The sequence below is a fragment of the Microtus oregoni genome, unplaced genomic scaffold, assembly GCF_018167655.1.
Source record: "Microtus oregoni isolate MIOR12 unplaced genomic scaffold, Mior012 000022F_ref0000154, whole genome shotgun sequence".
Classification (NCBI taxonomy): domain Eukaryota; kingdom Metazoa; phylum Chordata; class Mammalia; order Rodentia; family Cricetidae; genus Microtus; species Microtus oregoni.
In genome coordinates, this window is record NW_024543081.1 from 23,939,640 (window position 1) to 23,960,472 (window position 20,833).

At 43.6% G+C, this 20,833-nt stretch overlaps 1 protein-coding gene across 3 annotated transcripts in view; it reads left to right on the plus strand.

Annotated features, from left to right (window-relative positions):
* Zfat (zinc finger and AT-hook domain containing) overlaps window positions 1-20,833 on the plus strand; it is a 162,333-nt gene that overhangs the window by 122,253 nt on the left and 19,247 nt on the right. For 2 of the 3 annotated variants that reach the window (XM_041672577.1, XM_041672578.1), the window contains exons 12-14: window positions 9,540-9,678; window positions 16,751-16,869; window positions 20,265-20,391. In XM_041672577.1, the coding sequence (XP_041528511.1) occupies window positions 9,540-9,678; window positions 16,751-16,869; window positions 20,265-20,391 (385 nt within the window). The remainder of the gene's footprint in view (window positions 1-9,539; window positions 9,679-16,750; window positions 16,870-20,264; window positions 20,392-20,833) is intronic. The other variant, XM_041672579.1, reaches the window with a different exon arrangement.

The window sequence follows — 20,833 nt, forward strand, 5'->3', positions numbered from 1 at the left end:
ATCCTCCCATTTCCTCCCATCACCCTAGGTAGTTTCAGTCCAGCTTTCATGTCACATATATGTCCTGTTTGTCAGGACACAAAATAACCACAATACACTTTGGCCAAGGACCTGGCTCTCACAGCACCTGCCTCAAGCTCTTTTGGGGCTTTGTACTTGCCTTTCCCACTGGATGCCATAACGGCATTGTCACAGGAGACTCTGAGGGAGTCATCTGGGGCTGTGCCTGCCCACCTCTCTCTTAGGAAGCTCTGAGCAGGAGAAAGTGGGGGAACTTATAATGAGAATGATGTATGAGAAACAGGGGTGTGGTCCAGGACATGGCCATGAAGATCAGGACAAAGTGACAGTAACAAAGGATGTGATGTGACTGAATCATCCCAGTGTTTGGGGTGACTGTGGAGAGGAGTACAGGCAGAGCTGCGGGAAGACATGGAGTAGGCAAGCCTGCAGAGGAGGAACAGCCCTCTCTTCCCCCAGAGTGCAGCAGGGAGCCACAGTTTGAGCAGAGGTATACAGGTCAGTATGTTCCAGCCCCATCCTAGCTCCTGTTCCCTCTTCTGTACTGTGCCCATTGCATTCTATGCCCCCATCACTATTTCTGAAGGGCTTCTTTCCTAGTAGCCTTAGGCTTGGTATTTCTGATTGGGTGCAGGCAGCTGAAGAAATCAGTAGGATGTCATGGATTGTGCCGTGCACAATTTTGCTAGAACAGGTAAAAATGTGGCTGTCTTCTTGACATTTAGTTTTTCCTGATGCCACAAAAAACAAGGCTCTGTTCTAGCTGTGTAACTGCTGTGAAATTGTTCTCTTGCTGCTGCTGTTAATTTTCCATTTCTTTCCTGTCATCTCTTCTATAACGTATTGACTTTGGAAGTAATGGTGGTGACAGCTAACACAGGAAATGCTTATCATGTGTTGTATGCTGTATTTATAGTATCTTACTCCATGCTTACAGGATCTGATGTTATATCCATTTGATAGATGAGAAAAGAGAGACATAAAAAGGTTAAAAACTTTCCTACAACACCTGGTGATGAAATGACACAGCTTAGACTTGTGTCTGCATGGGGTTAAGAGTTTTTTTCTTAGGCTTTGCAGAGATTGTGTGTATGTGTTATTGTTTTGTTTTCAAGAACTATTGTATAGTCCAGGTTCGTCTCAAACTCATGATCCTTCTGCCTCAGCTTCTTGATTGCTGGTATTAAGGCTATACCCCATCATGCCTGGTTTCAAATGTCTTTTTGTTCTTAGTGTATTTTAAACTCTTACATTAATCTAGCACAATTCTTTTTCCTTGCTTGTAGGTAGTTTTGGCTGTGTAGGGCAATGTCTTCTCTGAATTCCTTGGGCATGCTTAGTTTAATTCATTGCTGTACCTAAATTTGGTCAAAGACTTTAGAGTCACCTTAACATGTATCTATGTCAGCATTTGCTCTTACAGGTGTCTTCTCCTGCGTGACTTTAGATATGTCATATAACCATCTTTAAATTCAGTTAACTTTCTAAATGACAAGGAAGAGAGGGTGGGAGGGAGGGAGGAAAGAAGGAAGGAAGGAGGCAAGCAAATATTTCCAGATTGTTATGAGGCCAATAAAGTACATGGACAGTATCTCTACTATGTATGTACAATGTATTGTACACACAGTGTCTGTGCCTAAGTGGTCCTCATGATGTGAAGGCTCTGTGAGTGCAGGTCTCCAAGCTTGAGCAAGGAGCATGTTGCTGTAGCAGTAGGGATTACCTCCCGAACTCACCTCAGTGACAGAACATCTCATAAATCCAAGTCTAGACTCTGTGGGACAGGGTAGCTCAGATACTGAGAACGAGGCATAGGATGTGGGCATGGTGATGGCATGATGGATCTAGCCCTGCTGCAATCTCACCTATGGTTCTGACCATAATACTTTGGCAAGCAATAGCTTATTTATGCACATATGTAAGCATTTTATTAAAAAGGATATGTTACCTCAGTTGGTTGTATATTTTAGTGGATCTGGCCCTGAACCTGATATATAGTACCATACTTCCACAAAACAACAACAAAAAATCCAAAAAACAAGAAAAAGCCACTGGAGCAACTTCTCTATTCTTTTCCCTTCCCTTCTCCTGCCTTTCTTCTTTTCTTCTTATCTCATAGTTGTTCTCTTGCCCCTGCTGACTGTGGGGTAGATGAACACTACCTAGGGACTGGCTGTATGCAAATTTGAGCTCTGAGATTTCTCTCTGGGCACTGTGGAGAGGTCCTAGCAGAGTGGGTTCTCCTGGTCAGCACATGATGCCTGAGTATAACCTGGAGCCTGTAAGAGCAAGACCCTCTCTTCTTTGGCATCATTGAACACTAGACATATTTTCGTCACCCAAAAACTATGATTCTAGACAAAAGATTAATGGATGTTTAATTGGGAGCCTGCATGAAAAAACTGAACTTAGTTGATGGCTGAATAGACTATGAAGATGCTGTGACCTGAAAACAACTTCTGTGGTCTGACCCTCTCACCATCAGAAGAGTACCAGCTCTTCTCTGACTGCCCAGCACTATGGATGTGTCATGAGTGGCTTGTGGTGTGCCTCATCAGTCCAACCCCCGGCACCAGGAAAAGAGCAAACGCAAACTCTTTTTACTTCTGTTTAAAGGAATGTGTCATAGGCATAAGTCACCATCAGTGTGTGCAGAGATGTTGGGGTGATGTGGGAGGGATACCTTGGAACCTTTGTTCATGGTGGGAGGATTACGGTGCTTAATGAGAGGACAGGCCTCACTCTGCATGCCTCAGGCTGCAGGCAGGCCTCTCTGCTATAGGAAGAGCAAGTCTTTTCTAGGGTGGAGAGGAAAGGAATGTTCTCTTCATGGAGAGTTGGTAGGGCTATCTACCAGAAGGTTTTTCAAGCCTCAGATGACCAACTTAGCAAACGTGGGCAGTGTTCAGCCTCAGCACTGAGGAGCTTGTTTGCACAGTTCTCCACAGACACCAGCATCTTCATGCGCTCAAGTCCTTTCTGTAAAATGTTCCAGGTTGTGTATGTGAACCAGGCACATCACAAATACTCTGTCTCCAGGTTAGCTTTCCAAACCTAGCGCAGTGTTATAATTTTAATAGTTGTTACAAGGATCTCCACATGCTCGGGACAGACATATTTTAAGAACTTAAAGGAATTTTGAGAGTTTAAAAGAACTTTGGATCCTTGGTTGAATCCCCAGAAATGGGATTTGTGGATATAAAGGGCTGACAGTGTTTTGTAACTGATTAAGCACAAATGTCCCAAGGCCTGTTACATTTCATACTGCTCAAATTACAGTCCTATTCTGATTTTGTGACCTCTTTCCAACCTTGGCAGGTGAGCAGTTTATTCCTCCATTTAATAGGGAATTAAAATTGACGGGGAGAAGGTAAAGCCAAGCAGGATGTGGAGGTATAATCTTGTAATTCCAGCAGTGGGGAGGTGGAACTCTGTGGATCCCTGGGACTTAGCCAGCCTAGTCCAATTGGCAACCTCCAGGCCAGTGAGTAACAAAACAAGATGGTAGCTCCTAAGAGTAACACCTGAGGTTGACCTCTGACTTCCACCTGTACACCAGATGCACCTACATACAAATTAATGTGCACACATTCCAGAGTGGAAGCGTGCACCCCCCCCCAAATAAAAACTGGGGTTGTCATAACTCTGGTGGATTCAATATCTGAGCCCACCTTTTAATTTCTGGTTCATCCATGGTTTTACTTCATTTATGTACACAATGATAATGTCACTGTGACGGTCCCACTATAGTGTGAAGGTCTAATAATGCTGCTTCTAGTAACATATCTTGCACCAACTAGTCCACGTGGTACAGGTTGCTACAGCAACATTGTCTTTTCCTGCCTTTACCAGGATGTCAATCAAATAAATGCTTTATCTTCTACTTCTCTTTTCTAGGTCTATGTCATCCAGAATGTCAGACTTAGGCTATAAAATTGTGCTTCAGTCTTTCAGATTCCCACACTAGAGGCACCTGATATTGTCATCCTCTGCTTAGATGCTGTCCATCTCAAAGGGGAAGGCTCACATTTTGATCTCTGAGCCTTTGGGGCCATGTCCCCCACTAGAATGCAGGACTTGTCTGTACTAATTTGACTTTTCCTGGTAGAAATCCACGAATTTAGGGAGTCCCTGCCTTACAAATCAGTTGCACATTTTTTCCAACCTGCACTGTGGGTCATGAATAGACACCTTCTAAGAATTGGCCCATGACCCAGAACTCATTCCTGCCCCATGTCACCTCAGCAGCTTGCTGAATTCAGCTTTTGCTTTCACCTTGCTACTGAAACTCTTCAGTGAGCTCACCAGAGCTGCCTTCTCTGGGTCTGGATGTAGACTCTGGTGAGGCCGTTTCTAATTGGGTTCTCAGTGTACTTGAGTCTGCTGTCTCCCCATGCTGAGGATGGCAACCTTGGACTCCACAACTCCAGAAGCTTCTGATTCCTCTGCCTGAGCTCCCTCTGTGCAGCCCTCCTTCCTGTCCATCATGCTGGGTCACCAGAGTAACACAGAACTCTTGTCACAACCACGTTCAGTCATAGAGCATCTTCCAAGTACCCATGCCCAGCGCCACACCTATACCACAGCAGGCTCTGTGTTTTACATTTTGACTCTCCCTCATCTATAGTACGGGGGTCTAGACTTTCTAGTTTTACCCCTGTAAGCCTGGTGTTTTTCTCTTCCTTGATCTGAACTAGACACACGGATGACAGTTTTTAGCCTCTTTCTTCCCACAGACCGTTTCAACCATTGGGTCCATCTGCCTTCTCTCCTCCTTCTCTCTAACTGTTCCCTGTCCTGCCTGGGTATTTGTTTTCCTGACTCACTCTGGCCCTTGGTGTCTCTTGCCTGTACCACTGAAGCAAAAGATGATTGCTTCCTGCCTCACTCTTGTTTCTTTCAGTGCAGTTTCCAGAGCAACAGTTTCAAATGTGAACAGAATGTCTACAGTTCAAATACAGGTATATGACAGTTAAAAACCATACCATATTCTAGTGCTTTCCTTGCTAAGTAAGCAAATATTACGAAGTTATTATGTTTGGAGTGCTAGCATTTACACAGACATCAAGAAAGACATTGATATTCTTTATTGCTCACATGGGACTGTCACTCTCTTCCCTGACACCTAATGTTGACTAATATTACTGTTTCCACAGAGCACACATTAACAGTTGGTGTGTGTGTGTGTCTGTGTGTCTCTGTGTGTGTGTGCACGAGCACACATTTATGCAGCATAGTGAAAATCAGCAGGGGCCATAGTCTTTCCAAGTCTACCATGGCCATTAATTGATGGTTAGCTCTAGGCTGGCTCCTATCTATGATATCTTAGAATGCCAGCCTGAATCTCTCTCAGAAGAACTGTGAGAAAGATAGATGCCCAAATGGCCAGTGAAAAAATTAAATCATTTCTTTGTGATTAGCTCTTCCTGGGGCTTCAAAACAGTGCCGACTAGAGACTGGGACACTTTGGACAAGTGCCTAAATCACTCCGTGCCTCCATTTGTTTATCAGTGAAATGGGAACAATCATTGCATCATATAAAACTGAGAGGCTTATGGGAATGAATCCACGAAAGCACAGCTACCTAGCATATGGTAGCTCAGGAAATAGATGACACAACTTGGTTATGATGTTAGATCTCAGAAAGCTGGTTAAGTAACTCCAGAGCAACTGAACAGAAGCTCTGACTGATAGCTCCCTGTCTTTTTTTCTAATCCCTTTCTTTTGAACCACAGTAAGAACTTTAGGCTTTTTTTCCAAGTGAACTGTGTGGATGCCACGAGTTATGTCTCCCTAACTCTTAGTGGGGTTCTGTTCTGAAGGCTCAGAATAAGTAACTTTGCTTTTGAGGTCCAGTGCCATTTGCTATTTGCGAGTATCTGGTGTATGAACCAAGCTTTATGATTTAGTTTGCCTAGGTAGCATTTAATCTTTGGAAACTCATATATATTCAGGGAATCACAAGGCTGCCTTCATTCATCATAGGATCTTCAGGTCAGAGCAGTGTCTCACTCACAGTAGGAGGTCAGCAAATAGATACTTTGGATATGAATTTTAGGGCCTGAGGTATCAGTAACACAGCCTGACTTCTCGCCTACCTTAGCTCCTGAAGAATTCTCAGTTTGATACTACCAAGGCTTTGCAGCTTGGGCTGATTTGTCAGAAAGGTCCAGGTGGCATTCTGTGAATGTAGTTTGGGACAGAGGACCCCATCAGGGTATTTCATGGAATGATAGAAAGGGTTTAAGGAACAGAGTTGAGCCCAGGGAAGGGAATTGTTATCTTTCTGGTCCCAGAATAGCTCACCTGAGAGAAATCTACTCAGCCCAGTACTGAGTTCCCTGTATAATGCTAACCTGATAGCCTTGGTCTACATGGGATGGTGTGGCAGAGTTCTCCACCAAGCCTCCCAATGCCAAGAATTGACTTGTTAAAAATCGGTAGCTTGGGAATTGGGCCTCCTTTGGCCTCATCTGTACTTTTTCTTTCCTCTTGGCGTACCTGTTTGCCATTTTTATTCTCATTAGAAATTCTTCCAAGGCGCCTGCATGGGAACTGAAAGGCATTGATATTCTCCTGTGGCCGTTTATCTGCTTTGCCACATGAAGGGAGGATGGACTTGGCTCCACAGTCAGAATTCGGTTTGTAGGACCATTCTTACTTTGATTGTTCCTCCCTTTCTCGGCTGTTTCTCACTGACCACCCCGTGTATACAGTATAAATTCTCAGTTTTCTGATGTCTGTGTACATGCTAGCATTCCAAAAATAATAAATTCATAATGTTTGCTTATTTAGAGAGGAAAGCTCTTGAATATGGTGTGGCTTTTAACTTTGTGCCAGTCCTTTATTGGAATTGGAGTCCCTTTACCCCTGTATAGTTGATAGATGAGAAACCCCTACAAGTTTTGCCTTTGTTGCAGGTTCCTGTGGTCAAAACCACAAGGGTTCTGCAAAGGACTGATTGTAAAAATGTAGCCCTGCATGGGACAGCACTAAATATTTTATGTCCCAGGATGTTTTGATGTAGTTGTTCTCTGGGGACTTTTTGAAGCTTCATTGTCTTTCTTTGGGAGAATGGCCTTCCTGGGGTATGGCATTTCTCTCAAGAGGATTTGGAAGGGAGATATTGCTTAACGTTAGAGTGTTTATCTAACAGTGCAAGGCTCTAGGTGTCAATCTCTGGTGCCAAAATCAATACAATTGGAATGGCATCCTTCTCTCCACTGGGTGGCAGGCGGAGAGGGGCAGGGACAGACTCTGGGGCTAGGTATCAGAAGTCGTTGAGTAGTAAAAGTGGCTGTGGTAAATGCCAGCTTTTTGTCTGATTGATCAGCAGATTATGTAGGAAGATATGAATCTGCAGTTGCTTTGAGTTATGCTTGCAGCATATCCCTGTGGAGAAAACTGGAAGGCAGCTAGATAGTCCTACTGGGGGAAAGAGAGGAGGGGTCACACTGAATGTTCACATCCAGCCCGAGTGGAAAGACATACGGGCCTTAGAGAGAGTCAGTGCTGAACATCAGGGTTAAAAATCTGGTCTTGTCAGTGCAGAGGCCAGCAACAGTAGCAGCTGGCAATAGCAGCAATGCAATGTCCTTTTATACTGGGAGGTGGCACCATCTGATAGATGTGGAACATGGGGTCTGACAAGACAGTGTTGGCCAAATCTTTGGCAACTGTTTTCCCAGGAGTCTGTAGAGCCCTAAGTGGGAAGGTGAGGAGTGGAAGACATGGACAGAAACTGTTTTGAAGGAGTGGTTGGGTATACAGTAAGGAGAAAGAAGACTGAGGCCAAGGACCTCCTTTATGTTTACCCATCCATCCATCCTCTCTGCCTCTCATTGGGAAGGCTTGTGCACATATATACCTGGGAGGAAGAAGCCATTGCTAGAGGCTGTGGATGCTTCAGATCAGAGTGGTCATCTCCCCTGCTGGTTGGTGCTCTCCACATTCAGTCAGTCCTGTAACTGCTTCAGTGTGTCTGCATAATAATGGTGAAAAGATGGATGAATTTGTCAGTCACATAGTCAAGGTGGTCATAATAGACACAGTGATGTGCCAGCTTCTGCTAAAGGAAGCCGTAGGGAACTCTCAGCACAGCGTCTCAGCTGTTGGTTTGTGTTCCACCCTTCCATCAGAGCATAGCCTAAGAAGGTAGCTATTATCCTCAGGTTTTCTGATGAAGAAAAGCTCAGAGACATTTTGCTAATTGTCTGAGGTTCCACTGCAGGTGAGTTTCACCTGTGAGGTTAAACATGCTTCATCTGGGCACCTCCTGCAACATCCAGAGTACTGAGGCCATCTTGCTGGCCCATGAGCTTCTTTTATTACTGCCTGGCCAAAATGCTGGTATTCTTCTTTCTCTTGCCTACCCAGCTAGAAAGCTGGTGTTGCTAGATGGGTCCAACTGCCAAACAGGATCCCTGCCACTCTTTGTCTGAACTACACAGTGCCGTGACACAGAGGACACTTTGATGTGAGAAAGAGCCAGGCACATGGCAGTGATCCATAGCTATTTCGAGGCTAATGCCAAGGTCTTCCTGAGGGACTTGATTGGCATTCCTTCCCTTCCTCTCGTGAGTTCCTGGAAGCAATATGCAAGAGGCCAGACAAAGCTGTGGACTCAGCTGTGACTTTATCCTGTAAGTGCCTCCTCTGGTCTAGGTCAGGCTGCAATGGCTTTTGCCAGCTACACCTCCCCACAGCCTGGCACTGCGTGTTGTCACAGATATGGACAGGGAAATGTCGCTAAAAGAAGTTGTTTAGATGAAGGAACAAGAGTATCAGTGATTCGGTTGTAATAGGAACTGCTTTTAATGACACCCACTTAGAACTGTGATTGGTTAGCATATTGCTATTTTATTTATCTTCTTTGGTGACAGAGGTAGACAAAAAGAGAAATCATGATCTAAGGGCGGCAGGCTTCTATAATGGAGTCCCTGGGTCCTACCTCTCCTGGCCACTTGGGGTTGCATGGAAGCAGGATGTGTTGGTTGGATTTGATGTCAGCTTGCAAGCTAGAGTCGTGTGGGAAGAGGGAACCTCAGTTGAGAAAGTGCCCAACCAGATTGCCTTATGAACAAGCCTGTAGATCATTTTATTGATTGATGTAGGTGAACAGGAGGCAGTGTCCCCTGGGTGATGGTCCTGAATGGTATAAAAAAGCAGGCTGAGCAATCTATAGGAAGCAAACTAGTAAGCAGTACTCCTCAAATGCCCTCTGCTTCAGTTCCTGCCCCTAGGTTCCTACCTTGAGTTTCTGCCCTGATTTCCCTTCATGATGAACTGTGACCAGGGCATGTGAGCTGAAATAAGTCATTTCCTCCCCAAGCTGCTTTTGGTCTTGGTATTTTATCACAGCATGAGAAACCCTAACTAGGATGAGCCATTCCCCAGCGACAGTCTCTCGGGCCTGCTCATTTGCTGGCATGCTGGTGTCATATGTTCACCAGAGGCTCTCTTGGGGAAGTGGCACTCCTCTTTGCCAATGTTCACCTTTTCTGTTCTTGTTCCCCCAGCCTTTCCGCTGTGCCCATTGTCACTACTCGTGTAACATCTCTGGCTCCCTTAAGCGACACTACAACAGGAAGCATCCCAATGAGGAGTATGCCAACGTGGGCAGCAGGGAGCTTGCGACTGAAGCACTCATCCAGCAAGGTAGGAGAGGGGCCCAGGCCTGTTGAGAAGCTCTGCTGTCTGCTGGACTTTAACAACTCAGTTCTACCCATCAACCCTGCATTACATGACTTCTTCCTCTTAGTTGGTGTGCCATCACCATCCTCATTATTCACCAGAAAACACAAGTCAGAATTACAACTCATTACACCCATTATATGGTGATCTAAAAGGTGGTAGTAAAACATTACCCACAATCTCTGATACCTACAGTGGTATCCATCAATATTGTTGTCTACTCTGTACATAATGTTTGCAGAGCAGAAATTTTTATTTATTTATTTATTATGTATACAATATTATGTCTGTGTGTATGCCTGAAGGCTTCTCTCGCATAGCTAGAAGGTGTGAGATCTCACAGAACACAACACTTCATGGTCCTTTGGCTCTTACAGTCTTTATTCCCCCTCTTCCTTGATGTTAAAGAAGAAGACCCCATGAACTCCAGAGAGGGGGCTAGACATGGAGTGGGAGGGGGAAATGATGTAATTATATTTTAATTAGATTTAAAAATAAAATTGTAACCAATGTTACTATAGATATATTTAGCAGTTGATCTTTGTGGGAATGGGATATAGAAAAACACATTTTGAGTACACAGATGCCTTAGACATCCTGAAAAATATCTTAAGCATTGCACGTGCTAGGCGAGCACCTTACCACCAAGCTGCACCACTAGTAGCCTCCATTGCCTTGTTTTTCACAACAGTCGTCATGTCCAGGAATCACAAGGGAGGATGGATTTGACTTAGAGTCACCGTAAATAATGAGTGAGAAGCTGGGGCTTAGTTTTCACATCCTTCACACTCTTGGATTTGATTGGCAGAAAATAGATGTTCAGTATAGCTGGTCGGACAGGCCCTTGGATCTGATTGATGAGGCTATCACTGCTTTTAGGCTTTCATCACTGCTTTGTAAAAGCTGTGCTGAGCTTGAACTGTTTTATTCCCCAAGTTTTCTGTTAACTTTCTCAGGCTCTCTAATCAATTGGCACTTCCTAGCAGGACCTGAGTTTCATATTTAAGCTTTGAAGATCAGTGCTTGATCATTATCTTTCATGTGTCTCCATCCCCACCCTACCACCACTCCCATTCTAAGGGCTTGTTGAAGAAGCAGACACCTAAATATGTCTCCACTATTTTGGTACTATTTGGACATTAGATTTCTCCTAAACATTACATGAAGCAGTTTATTTCCAGCTTGTAACATATGTGTATCTCATTTGAAGGTAGATTTCTTTAAGTTCTCACTTGATCATCAGTACAGATTTGAAGTCTTCTCCTATACAAATGTATGTTTTGTGCTGTTTGAGAAAGATGTACCTGGCAGTCCCCTGACTCCTGCCCCTTCACCGATGCCAGATAAAAGTTTGCTCAAGGACGAGGTCAGCAGTCATAGGCACTGAAGTGTGTAAGGTGATTTGGTGCCAGGCTTCATGAAGTCATAGCTCCCTTCTAAGAGGCGTGTGATATGATGAAGTGGAGACTTAGCAAAGGTCTGGTCTGCACAAAGCACCCTATCAGATTTCTCTAGGTTCTCTGGAATGCACATAGACTTAGGAGCCACATAGACCTTAACTGGGTTCTCTGCACAGTACGGCCTTTGGAACAGGTGCTTATCTTTCCTGAACTTGATCTTGCATTCAGAATCATCCCAGGGGAAGCTAATACCTGCCTCAACAGGAGTTGCAAAAATTAGCTCTTATTCTCTGATAGTTCCAGCTATTTTCTGACATGAAGTAAATGCTTGATGAATACCCTAAGCTACGATATTTGTCTACAGGTCTTTCAGCCACTCCTGTGTGGGGAGCCCAGTCTCTGAAACTCAGTATTAAACTAGGTGATTTTATCATGGCACTCATTGGTATTCCTACCTGAGATGGAACCTGCTTATCTTTTGTTCAGTAGCATGGGGACTAGGTAACTCCTATTAGGGACCTGTGTTCTGATGGTGTAGGTGACTAAAGAATTCTTCCCTTCCACATGAAAGCAAGGTCCTGGGAAGGCCGTCAGTTTCTTCTCACAGTGGCTGAGCCCTCTCTGGAGCCCCCGTTTGAGAGTCACTGAAGTGACAATAGATAATCACGACTAGAGAAGAAATGACAGGAGGTATGTGAGGAAGGCTTCAGTTTTGGCTTCTGCTGAAGTCTTTGTTATTTTGAACTACTGAATTAGAAAAATGTAAATCTGTATCCATGGGAGCACACGCATATCGTATTATTCATGCTAATCTCAGGAAATAGCACAACAGAAAATCCAGAAGCTCTTAAATAGCCCAAAAGTCATTAATTTAATTTTGGAACATGTTTAAAATGTCTAAAATCCAGACTCAATGAGTTACTGGTAGATGGTTCTAGTGGCGTGTTTACCAGAGACTTCTCATTAGAGTTCAGGATACCAGCTGGCTAATGATGAACTTCTCTTGTTTCCTCTGCTGTAGTTTCCGTTTGCTGTTCTTCTCAAGGATCCGAGGGAGGCTAGGGTGGGCACAGGATCTGATAGCCCTGAGTCCTGTGGCCAGGTGTGATCTAGCAGCACTTCAGGTCACTAAGGGTAAAACTTTCTTATTCAACAGGAAATGTGAATATCTGCAGGAACTCCTAGTCCTCATTTAACTTACTCATCTTGTAAACTATTAAGTATCTAAGTTCCTTGATGAAGCTGCTTCTGTGTAGTGATATTTTGTTTATGTTTTAACAAATAAAGCTTGCCTGAAGATGAGAGTGCGGAGCTAAGCCCCTCGAGGCCAGGGAGTGGTGACACACAATTAGTTTATTATATGGGAGTTAATCCCCAAAAGGATGAATATAAAGGTAGAAATATGAGACATGGAAGTACGTTAATGTGACCATTAAAACACAACCATGAATTCCTCCTAGCTCCTCACATCAAGTAGAGTCTATTTTATTTAATTTCTTTTATTCCATTTTTTTAAAAGAAGAAAACAAAACAAACTATCCTTTTTCATTTTACATACCAATCTCAGTTCCCACCCTCTCCCCTCTTCCCATTCCCTCCATCTACCCTCTAACCCCAACCCTCATCCACTCTCAGAGAGGATAAGCACATTGCTTTGGGGAAGGTCCAAGGACAGGATGGTTCCTTCCTTATGAGCATTGGTAGAGGTAAACGGTCTCTCTAGTGGCTGCTGCACTGCTTCTCTGGTCTCTCAGCTTTCCCCCTAATAGGGTTTTTATTATTAAGAACAATTAGAATTTATGCTGCTCCAATCCCTGAATGCTTGTACTAGTTTCCCAAAGCCACTATATAGCAAATAACTTAAAACTATGCAGGTTTGGATCTTACAGATACAAAGGTCAGATACACAAACTAAGGCTCACTGAGCTGAAGTAGAGATGCTAACAAGTCCACAGGTGGTAGGGAAACATCTGCTTTCTGACCTTGTCTAGCTTCTAGAGGCTTTGCCATAACTTGGTTTGTGGTCCCTTCTCTTCAACCTTCGAACTCAAGGATGCTCAGTGGAGTTTTTCTCATATCGCGTCATTATGATGACCCTCTCCTATTTATTCTTGTGAGGCTCCCTTCAATTATATTAGTTACATTCCATGTCTTAGAATGATCTTCACTACAGAGTCCTTAATTGAATCACATCTGAAAAGTCCCTTTTAGATATGCATGTGCTCACATGTTCCAGCAGTTAGAATACCCATTTGGGGGATCCTATAGTCTGCATACTGTGCTGTATTCTTTCATGAGGAAATGAGGATTGATATCTTCACCTTAGTAGAAGAGAGTAAGGAAGCCCACCAGACTCACACGATCTGCCTGCCCGCCTCATGTTCCGTGCCCTTCCTAGACTCATGTTATTGAACATGAGATGGAATCTTCCATAACATCAGGCACCACAAAAAAGGTTTTTTAATGGAAAGCCTCTAAATGTCCAGCAGATTTGATTCTGTAAAGAGCAAGGCTGCCATGGTAAGCTTTTAAAGTTGCTCCTTAACCTCCTACCTTTTCTCTTGGTTAATGAGTCCAGGTGAGGAAATTGTGGTTGGCCATTTGCAACTTTACTGAGCATTTGATGCCAGGGTTGAGAATAGCTCACCAAGCCTTCTATTGACCTTTACTGTGCACACTAAGAAATTAATTAATTGAAGTAGAAATTATTTCTCTCTGCTCTGATGTCAATTAAATGGCATAGTTATACATTCAAGTGAGATTACATATTTCTATTTGTTGTTCTTTAATTAAAGTTGGTATTGGCAAAGGTTGAAGTTTTAATTAATGCTGGGCATTATCATATTAAGTTCAATTTAAACATAATCTGAGGTTGTTTTTCTCCCTGAATTAGTTTTCCTTAAAATAGTATTCTAGTTTCATTGTGAAGCCTTCATTTGACCTCAGGAAGTTTGCTGTTGGTTGTTGCTGTGTTTGACTCTTTCAGGGAAAAGCAGGGTTGGTCTAGCCATGAGCAAAGGTGGAAGGTCTTACTGAGGGCGCTTTTTCAAGTGGAGGAAGACAGCAGGTGGACGGCTACTACACGATTACAGGGAATGTGTATCAGTCACCTTTGGTGGCTGGGATAAACAACGCAGCCAAGAGCAGCTTCTAGAAGGAAGAGTTCATTTTGGCTTACGGTTCTAGAGGGAACATCCATCATGGCGGGGGAGGCATGGTAGCAGGTGGCTGAAGCAGGGAACTGAGACATCACATCCTCAACGACAGGCAGGAAGCAGAAAACTGGAAGCAGGACAAGGCTTTACCTTTGCATAGCCGCCTCTATGATGTACTTGGTCCAGTAAGGCTTCACATCCTAAAAGTTCTGTAACCTCCCCAAACAGCACCACCAGCTGGGGGACACAGTGTTTAAATACCCAAGTCTGTGGGGACATTTCTCAATCAAGCCACCGTGGGTGGTTAAAAGGAAGCTTATTTATGCTCCTGGCTAAGAAAGAACAATGCATCTGGTCTTGTCTACAACAGAGTAGTGTCTTTGAGATTCTGAAAACAAGCATTTACTTAAGAAGTTGCCTTATTTGTAGAAGGTTTTGTAACTTAAGAATTTGACCTCCATTTCTTTCCCGTCTTTCTGATGGTGACTAGTGTCACCCAGCTTTGTTTCTCTTCTTTCTTGCTTCTGCTGTATTCTCTTAAACCTGCCCAGGATCAGGGAACTGAAGAGCAATGAAGATGGAAAGGGATGTACTATTAGCTTCCAGTTCTGCAATAGACAAGAAACTCCAGTGCAGATTCCACCCATATGGAGCTGTTTCAGGAGAAGGCATGTATTGTAGATGCATGTGACAGAGGAGGAGACTGAGTGGTGCAGGCACCTGAGATAACCCGGCTCTTTGAAAATTTATTCAGACAAACTCAGCATCAGGACAGAACTCCTTGAAATTAGCAATAAATAAATGAATATGACAGCCTGAGACATACTCCTCAGTTCAGCTTCTGGCTGCTTAAATATAAGCATCCCTGTGATTCGCTCAACTCACAGAGGCATTGGAGAAATGGGGCACTTTTGGGCATCACTTGATGCTCATGTCAGGGATATAAAAATGATCACTTGTAAGGCTTCATGATTAAGAGTAAAGGTAAGGAACTGGTGCAGATATTTGAGACAGAAAGATCTTGAGAGGAGAGTGAGGGTATCATTCTGTCCAGGATGAATTTGATAGGAATTATGGCCACCATTGTTGTTTACTTCACAGAACTCAAGCTGGTTACAACCTTGGCTTAAGGCAAATACTACTTCATAGTCTGAAGCCTCCATTTAAAATGAGGTAATCATGCCAGTATTGCTAGGAAGTGAGCATACCTTATGTCTGAGGTGTTGGCCATGCATACTCAGAGAGTAGATATGTGTTACTCTTCCTGCTATTGCTATTGTTATGGGAGGAAAACAGTGTCCATTGGGCATGTGCTGTGGCAGTTATGGGACTGAGTGGGGGAGCAGCTTGCCATGGCATGAGGCAGGATTAAAAGAGCAAGCAAGATAGTATTAAGTGAACATTGTGACTTTCAAAAGCAGACAGAACGCAGAAAGAGTAGTTAAGGAGGCAAGGAAGAGCAGGCCTTCCATGAAGTTAATGTTGAGTTTCATTGCTCTCAGGAGATAGTCTAAGGGTGAGATTAGGGAACAAAGGCTATCACTGGGAAAACATGGGGCAGGAGAAGGTGAGACAACAGCTCCCCACTGGCGCATGAGCTGCTGGAACTGCAGAGTCACCAGGCTGCAGAAACTCAAGCAGGGGAACTTTGGTGAGGGCATCCACTGCCTGGGCCCAGCTTCATGTGGAGGCCCAACTCTGGCCTGGAGAGCTGGTCACCTAGTACGGGGACTGCACTTAGCCTACTCTGGCTAGATTTTGCATCTCCTGCTAAGAAATTGGTGGCCAGTCTCCAATTTAATGCTACTTCTGCTTTAATTTTAGTTTAAGTCTCTTCTGTGACCTTACTGTTTTGTTTTGTTTTTTTCTACCTTGAGTTTTATACATTATCCCAATTAAAGCATCTAAACACTGCCTGGAACATGTGCACAATTTAATTGGTTCAATAAACAGGGACACTTCAGGATGTGAACGACTTTTTAATTTATTCTTTACTGGGAAACTCACAGGGGAATTTATGCTCGCTACTTAGCTTCTCTTGGAAAGGGTTTGAGAACTGAGCATCTGATTGTAAGTAAGTATTTGGGGCAAAGGAGATTGACAAATCAACCTCTGCTCTTTAGTGACTTAAAAAAATATTCTTTGCAGATAACTACATGAAAGATTGATTTTAGCCGCAATCCAGTTGGCCAAGGGGATTATGTTGCTCGTTTCTCTCTGGCATTTAAGATATCAAACTGATATTAGGCTTTCTGCAAAAGCCTATTCAATAAATAAGAACAGTGTATTAAGTTCCAGAATCTTTCCACTGAAAGCTGATACACCATTGCTGTTTTATTTCAGTGCTAAAGTAAGCTTGAGTGACTATAGGTGCCAGACACAAAGTAAAGCACTTTGCTTATTCTTTCATGTTTGGACATAAAGAGACAGCAACATGCCTACTTGCTATAAACACTGCTGTTTTCCTGTCTCTGCTTGCAGGTGGTCTGAAGTGTCCTGTTTGCAACTTTGTGTATGGTACCAAATGGGAGTTCAATAGGCACTTGAAGAACAAACATGGCTTGAAGGTAGTGGAAATTGATGAAGATCCCAAATTGGAGGTAACACTTTAGGTGTGGTATGATCTCATGTTGAAACACATGTGGCAAGTCAGGTGAGCCCAGGTGCTGCGCACAGTCTGCCCTGGAGAGCACTGGATGTGTTCCTTGGAAATCTGCAGCCATTTCAGGTCATAGCTCTGGGTCCCTCTGAGTGAGATCTGAGCCACCTATGGGAATCTCATTCCAGGCTATTTGAGCTTTTCTGGGAGTGTTGTCTTTGCTTCTCCAGCTCACAAATCCTCATTTAGATGTTGCTGTCAACAGAGTAGAGGCAAATGTTCTGTTGCTGTCTTCTCTGAGAGAACTGGAAAGACCTCCAGGCCTTTATTTATTATTTCCTGACTTCAGGTTCTTCTTTTTCTCTACCAAATGCTCCTAGTCCTACCCACTGATTGTTTCCCTAGAAATGTGCATCTGTCACCATTCCCAGAGCCAACAGCTACCAGATGCCACTATCATGGACAGATTGTAGTCCCTCAAGACAGGGCTTCTCAAGCTCAGCACTATTGATTCTTTGTTGTGGAGGATCTGTCTGGACCCTATAGGAAGTTTAACAACATTTCTGGCATTTTCCTACCATGTACCAGTGATATCACCCTGCCTCTCTGGACCTCACTGAGACAGCCAGCTGTTTCCAGACACTGCCAAGGTTCATCCCTTTCTGGCAGTCACAGTCACCCCCAGCTGACTTGTGGACTCACAGGGTACCTACTTATAACCCCTCAGGAGTAAGGTCTTTGAAACAATTCATAGCACATAAAAATAACTATGGCAGTGTAGAGATTACTTTGAAATATAAGGAAATCATGGCTCTATAGAAGAATGTATGCTTCTATAGCTCACCATGAACTTGGGGAAGAATGGAATGATCACCTTCATAGATGTAAAAAGGCTTTCAGCAGAAAGCATTGTTCACCTGTTATACAACTTCAGTAGAGCTTAGTGGGTGCTCCTTAAAGTGACAAAAATGTATGTGTCTTGGCCATAAGCCAGTGTCTTATTTCATTTGGAAATACTAGAGGGTTTCCACTAAAGTCAGAATCAAGTAACTATGGAAACAGTGTATTGCTGGATACCTTAAGGCCAGAGACAAAGAACTGATGAGTGCTACAATCTGGTGGACTACGCTTAATCTCTGAAACTATTTCCTGTGTGTGTTATAACTGAGCAAGTGTGGGAACATTCTGTGTATAAAGGGAACTGTGATTTTACTCTTGAAAGAAGATGTTACAATAAGCAGAGGCCAAAGCTAGATGGAGCCTTAGTGCCAACTTCGAGTCAAAGAATCACTAGGAATTCATGTGGCTTACTGTTGTTGTTATTATCGTCATCTATATGATGAAAATCCCTAATTAAAACAAAAACTCAGAATCCTCAATGCTGTAAATTCTAAAAGCTTTTGATATCAGTATACCACCCACATGTGGAAAATTCCACATCTAGCCTTATTTGGAATACTTGTGGAGAAAACAGTGGTTCTCATTTGCTTCAAAGCCATCAGGGGTAGAGCCACAGCAAGATGGCACAGTGTGTAATTCATGCTCTGTATAAGCCTGGGGGTTTGAGTTTGATCCCTGGAACCCAGACAAAAATGGAAGGAAAGAACTAACTTTGCTAAATTGTCCTCTGACCTCAAAATGTACACTGTGGCCTTCACATGTACACACACTCACACACAAATCTAAGAGCATGTCATGGAGGATGTAGGACCATAGATGGCACAACTGATCATGAGTTGATAATTGTTTAAATCAGGCGATTGAGTGAGAGGTTTGAGATGACAAGACACATACGTTTTTGTCGTCCTACAGTACCGCTCTCTTTACTTCTATATGTGTTTGAAACTTTATAAATTAAGACTAAAAAGGGTGAAGTTTGAAGAGACAGAATTTGAACTTGTCTCTGTGTCTATGGCATTTGCCCTTGAGCCACTGTTGACTGTTGTAGCCTTAGTGTTCTCGCCATACAGTAGGCTGGTAGACTGAAAAGCTGAGGGAGGGAACACCATGTACAATGCTGGAGCTCGTGTGGCAGATAAGCCCTTTGTGATGGTGTTGGTGATGGCATCCTCAGTGTCCCATCACCATAGGTGGTGCCATCATTATACTCCTCAACTCCTAAGTTCACACTACAGAAACTGTTGTCTAAAGAAAGATATTGGAACACTGACTCCTGACAGGAAATCCCCCCATCTCAGTCAGTACTTTCAGCAAGTTCTAGAACTATTAGCAGAGCTATGGCCTTCATGAAATAGTACACACAAAACTATGCCTTTGCCTCTAAGTTAGGCAGTTAAGCAGTGAGGAAGTTGGGCACAGTGTGACCACCAGTAGAAGAGCAAACACACCGACTTCCTGGCAGTTTGAGTTGTCACTTAGAAGAGGCGTTACTGAATGTCATTGTTACCCGTGTTCCCCAGAAGAACAGCTCTTTCACAAGCTAAAGCCCCTGGGTCCATAGTTGACTGATATACTCCTTAGTGCAACTCAAAAGGGGAAATGTTCTTTTTATTAATTTCTACATTCATTGGATATTTACTAGGTGTCTCCTTCGTGTCGGGCAAGTATAACCTGAGTTTGGCCAGTTGGCTGTGGAAGGACAATTACTTGTTACTCTGAAACTCTGTGTCAGTGGCTGATGGATATTGATAGAATATAATGTTGACTATTCTATAAATTTTGTCCAAAAACCACCTTTTGTTCTTTATTGGTGAGATTCATGGCCCACACCTTATGGTATTGGCTGTGTTCCTTCTCAGAAAGAGATCTTTATTCTCTTTCTGTGACTGTATGCTTTCTCTGTTTCTCCCCTTGAGGTAGAAGATATCTTTGAACATCACTTCCGCCCCTCCTCCCCTCACATAGCCTGATATTGCAGAATATACCCCTCTATATTCTATGTGTAATAAATTGATGGTCATGTCAATAACTATGGTTTGGTGGGTTCCTAGTGAATGGTAGGACCTGTGCCTACTTTACATGCTAAGGAACAATTCGTTTTCTCCCTACTTTCTCCCATGGCTGTTCCTTTGCCTCTGTTAGCTGCATGGCCAGAGACCTCAGTGTAAGGGACAGATAAAAGACAGTGTTAGGAGCAGTGGAAGGAGCCTGTAGAAGCATATATTCACTTATGTTCATTATGAACAGTATGTTTCATTTTGTATCATGAGCATGGGGAGAAACAAGCTTCCACTCAAGTAGCCTTATGACATCTTGACCCTTGAGAGAAAATGTTTTCTCTGGGAAAGGCATTTGTCGGAGCAGATGGCTTTTCGGGAGAGCTATGCCAGTGACGTTTGAAGCGCTGTTCTCCTGTATGTGTTTATCTCATTCTGGAATTTGGGGGTTGCTGTTAATCCTTTGGAGGGATGCTGAGACGATGACGTTTTTCTTTAGCCAGCAACAGAGACTCCTGAGGAGCCCTCCACCCAATACCTCTACATCACCGAAGCTGAAGAAGATGTTCAGGGGACACAGGCAGCAGTGGCCGCACTTCAAGACCTGAGATACACCTCTGAGAGTGGTGAGGGTGCCCCGACTTCCTTTCTCACTCAGTGCTGCTCTTTCCATAGCAAACAAACCGGGATGTTTGTCTGTAAATTCTTCAGAATGAACCCAGCCATGGTGGGACCCGTGTGGATCACACTTATTTCCAAAGCAGTTTTCTGTGGGGACAACCCTGACATTCTTACTTAAAGGTGGATATACTTATATCCACTGTATATAGTGATGAGAGTCCTCCATTTAGGTAGCAGAGTTGGAGTCTGGGTCTCCTGACTTTCCTCGGGCAGTTCCTACCACTGCCTCATGTTTCCTCATGGCCCTCTATTCCATGGGCATTATCCCAGGGTCCAGAGTGTCCAGGCAGGTGATAACAGTGGGTGACTGGAATGTGATATACTGGTAGGTCACCCTAGGAGGACCAATATACATCTGTATGCTCAGGATCACTCATCTGTCTCCAT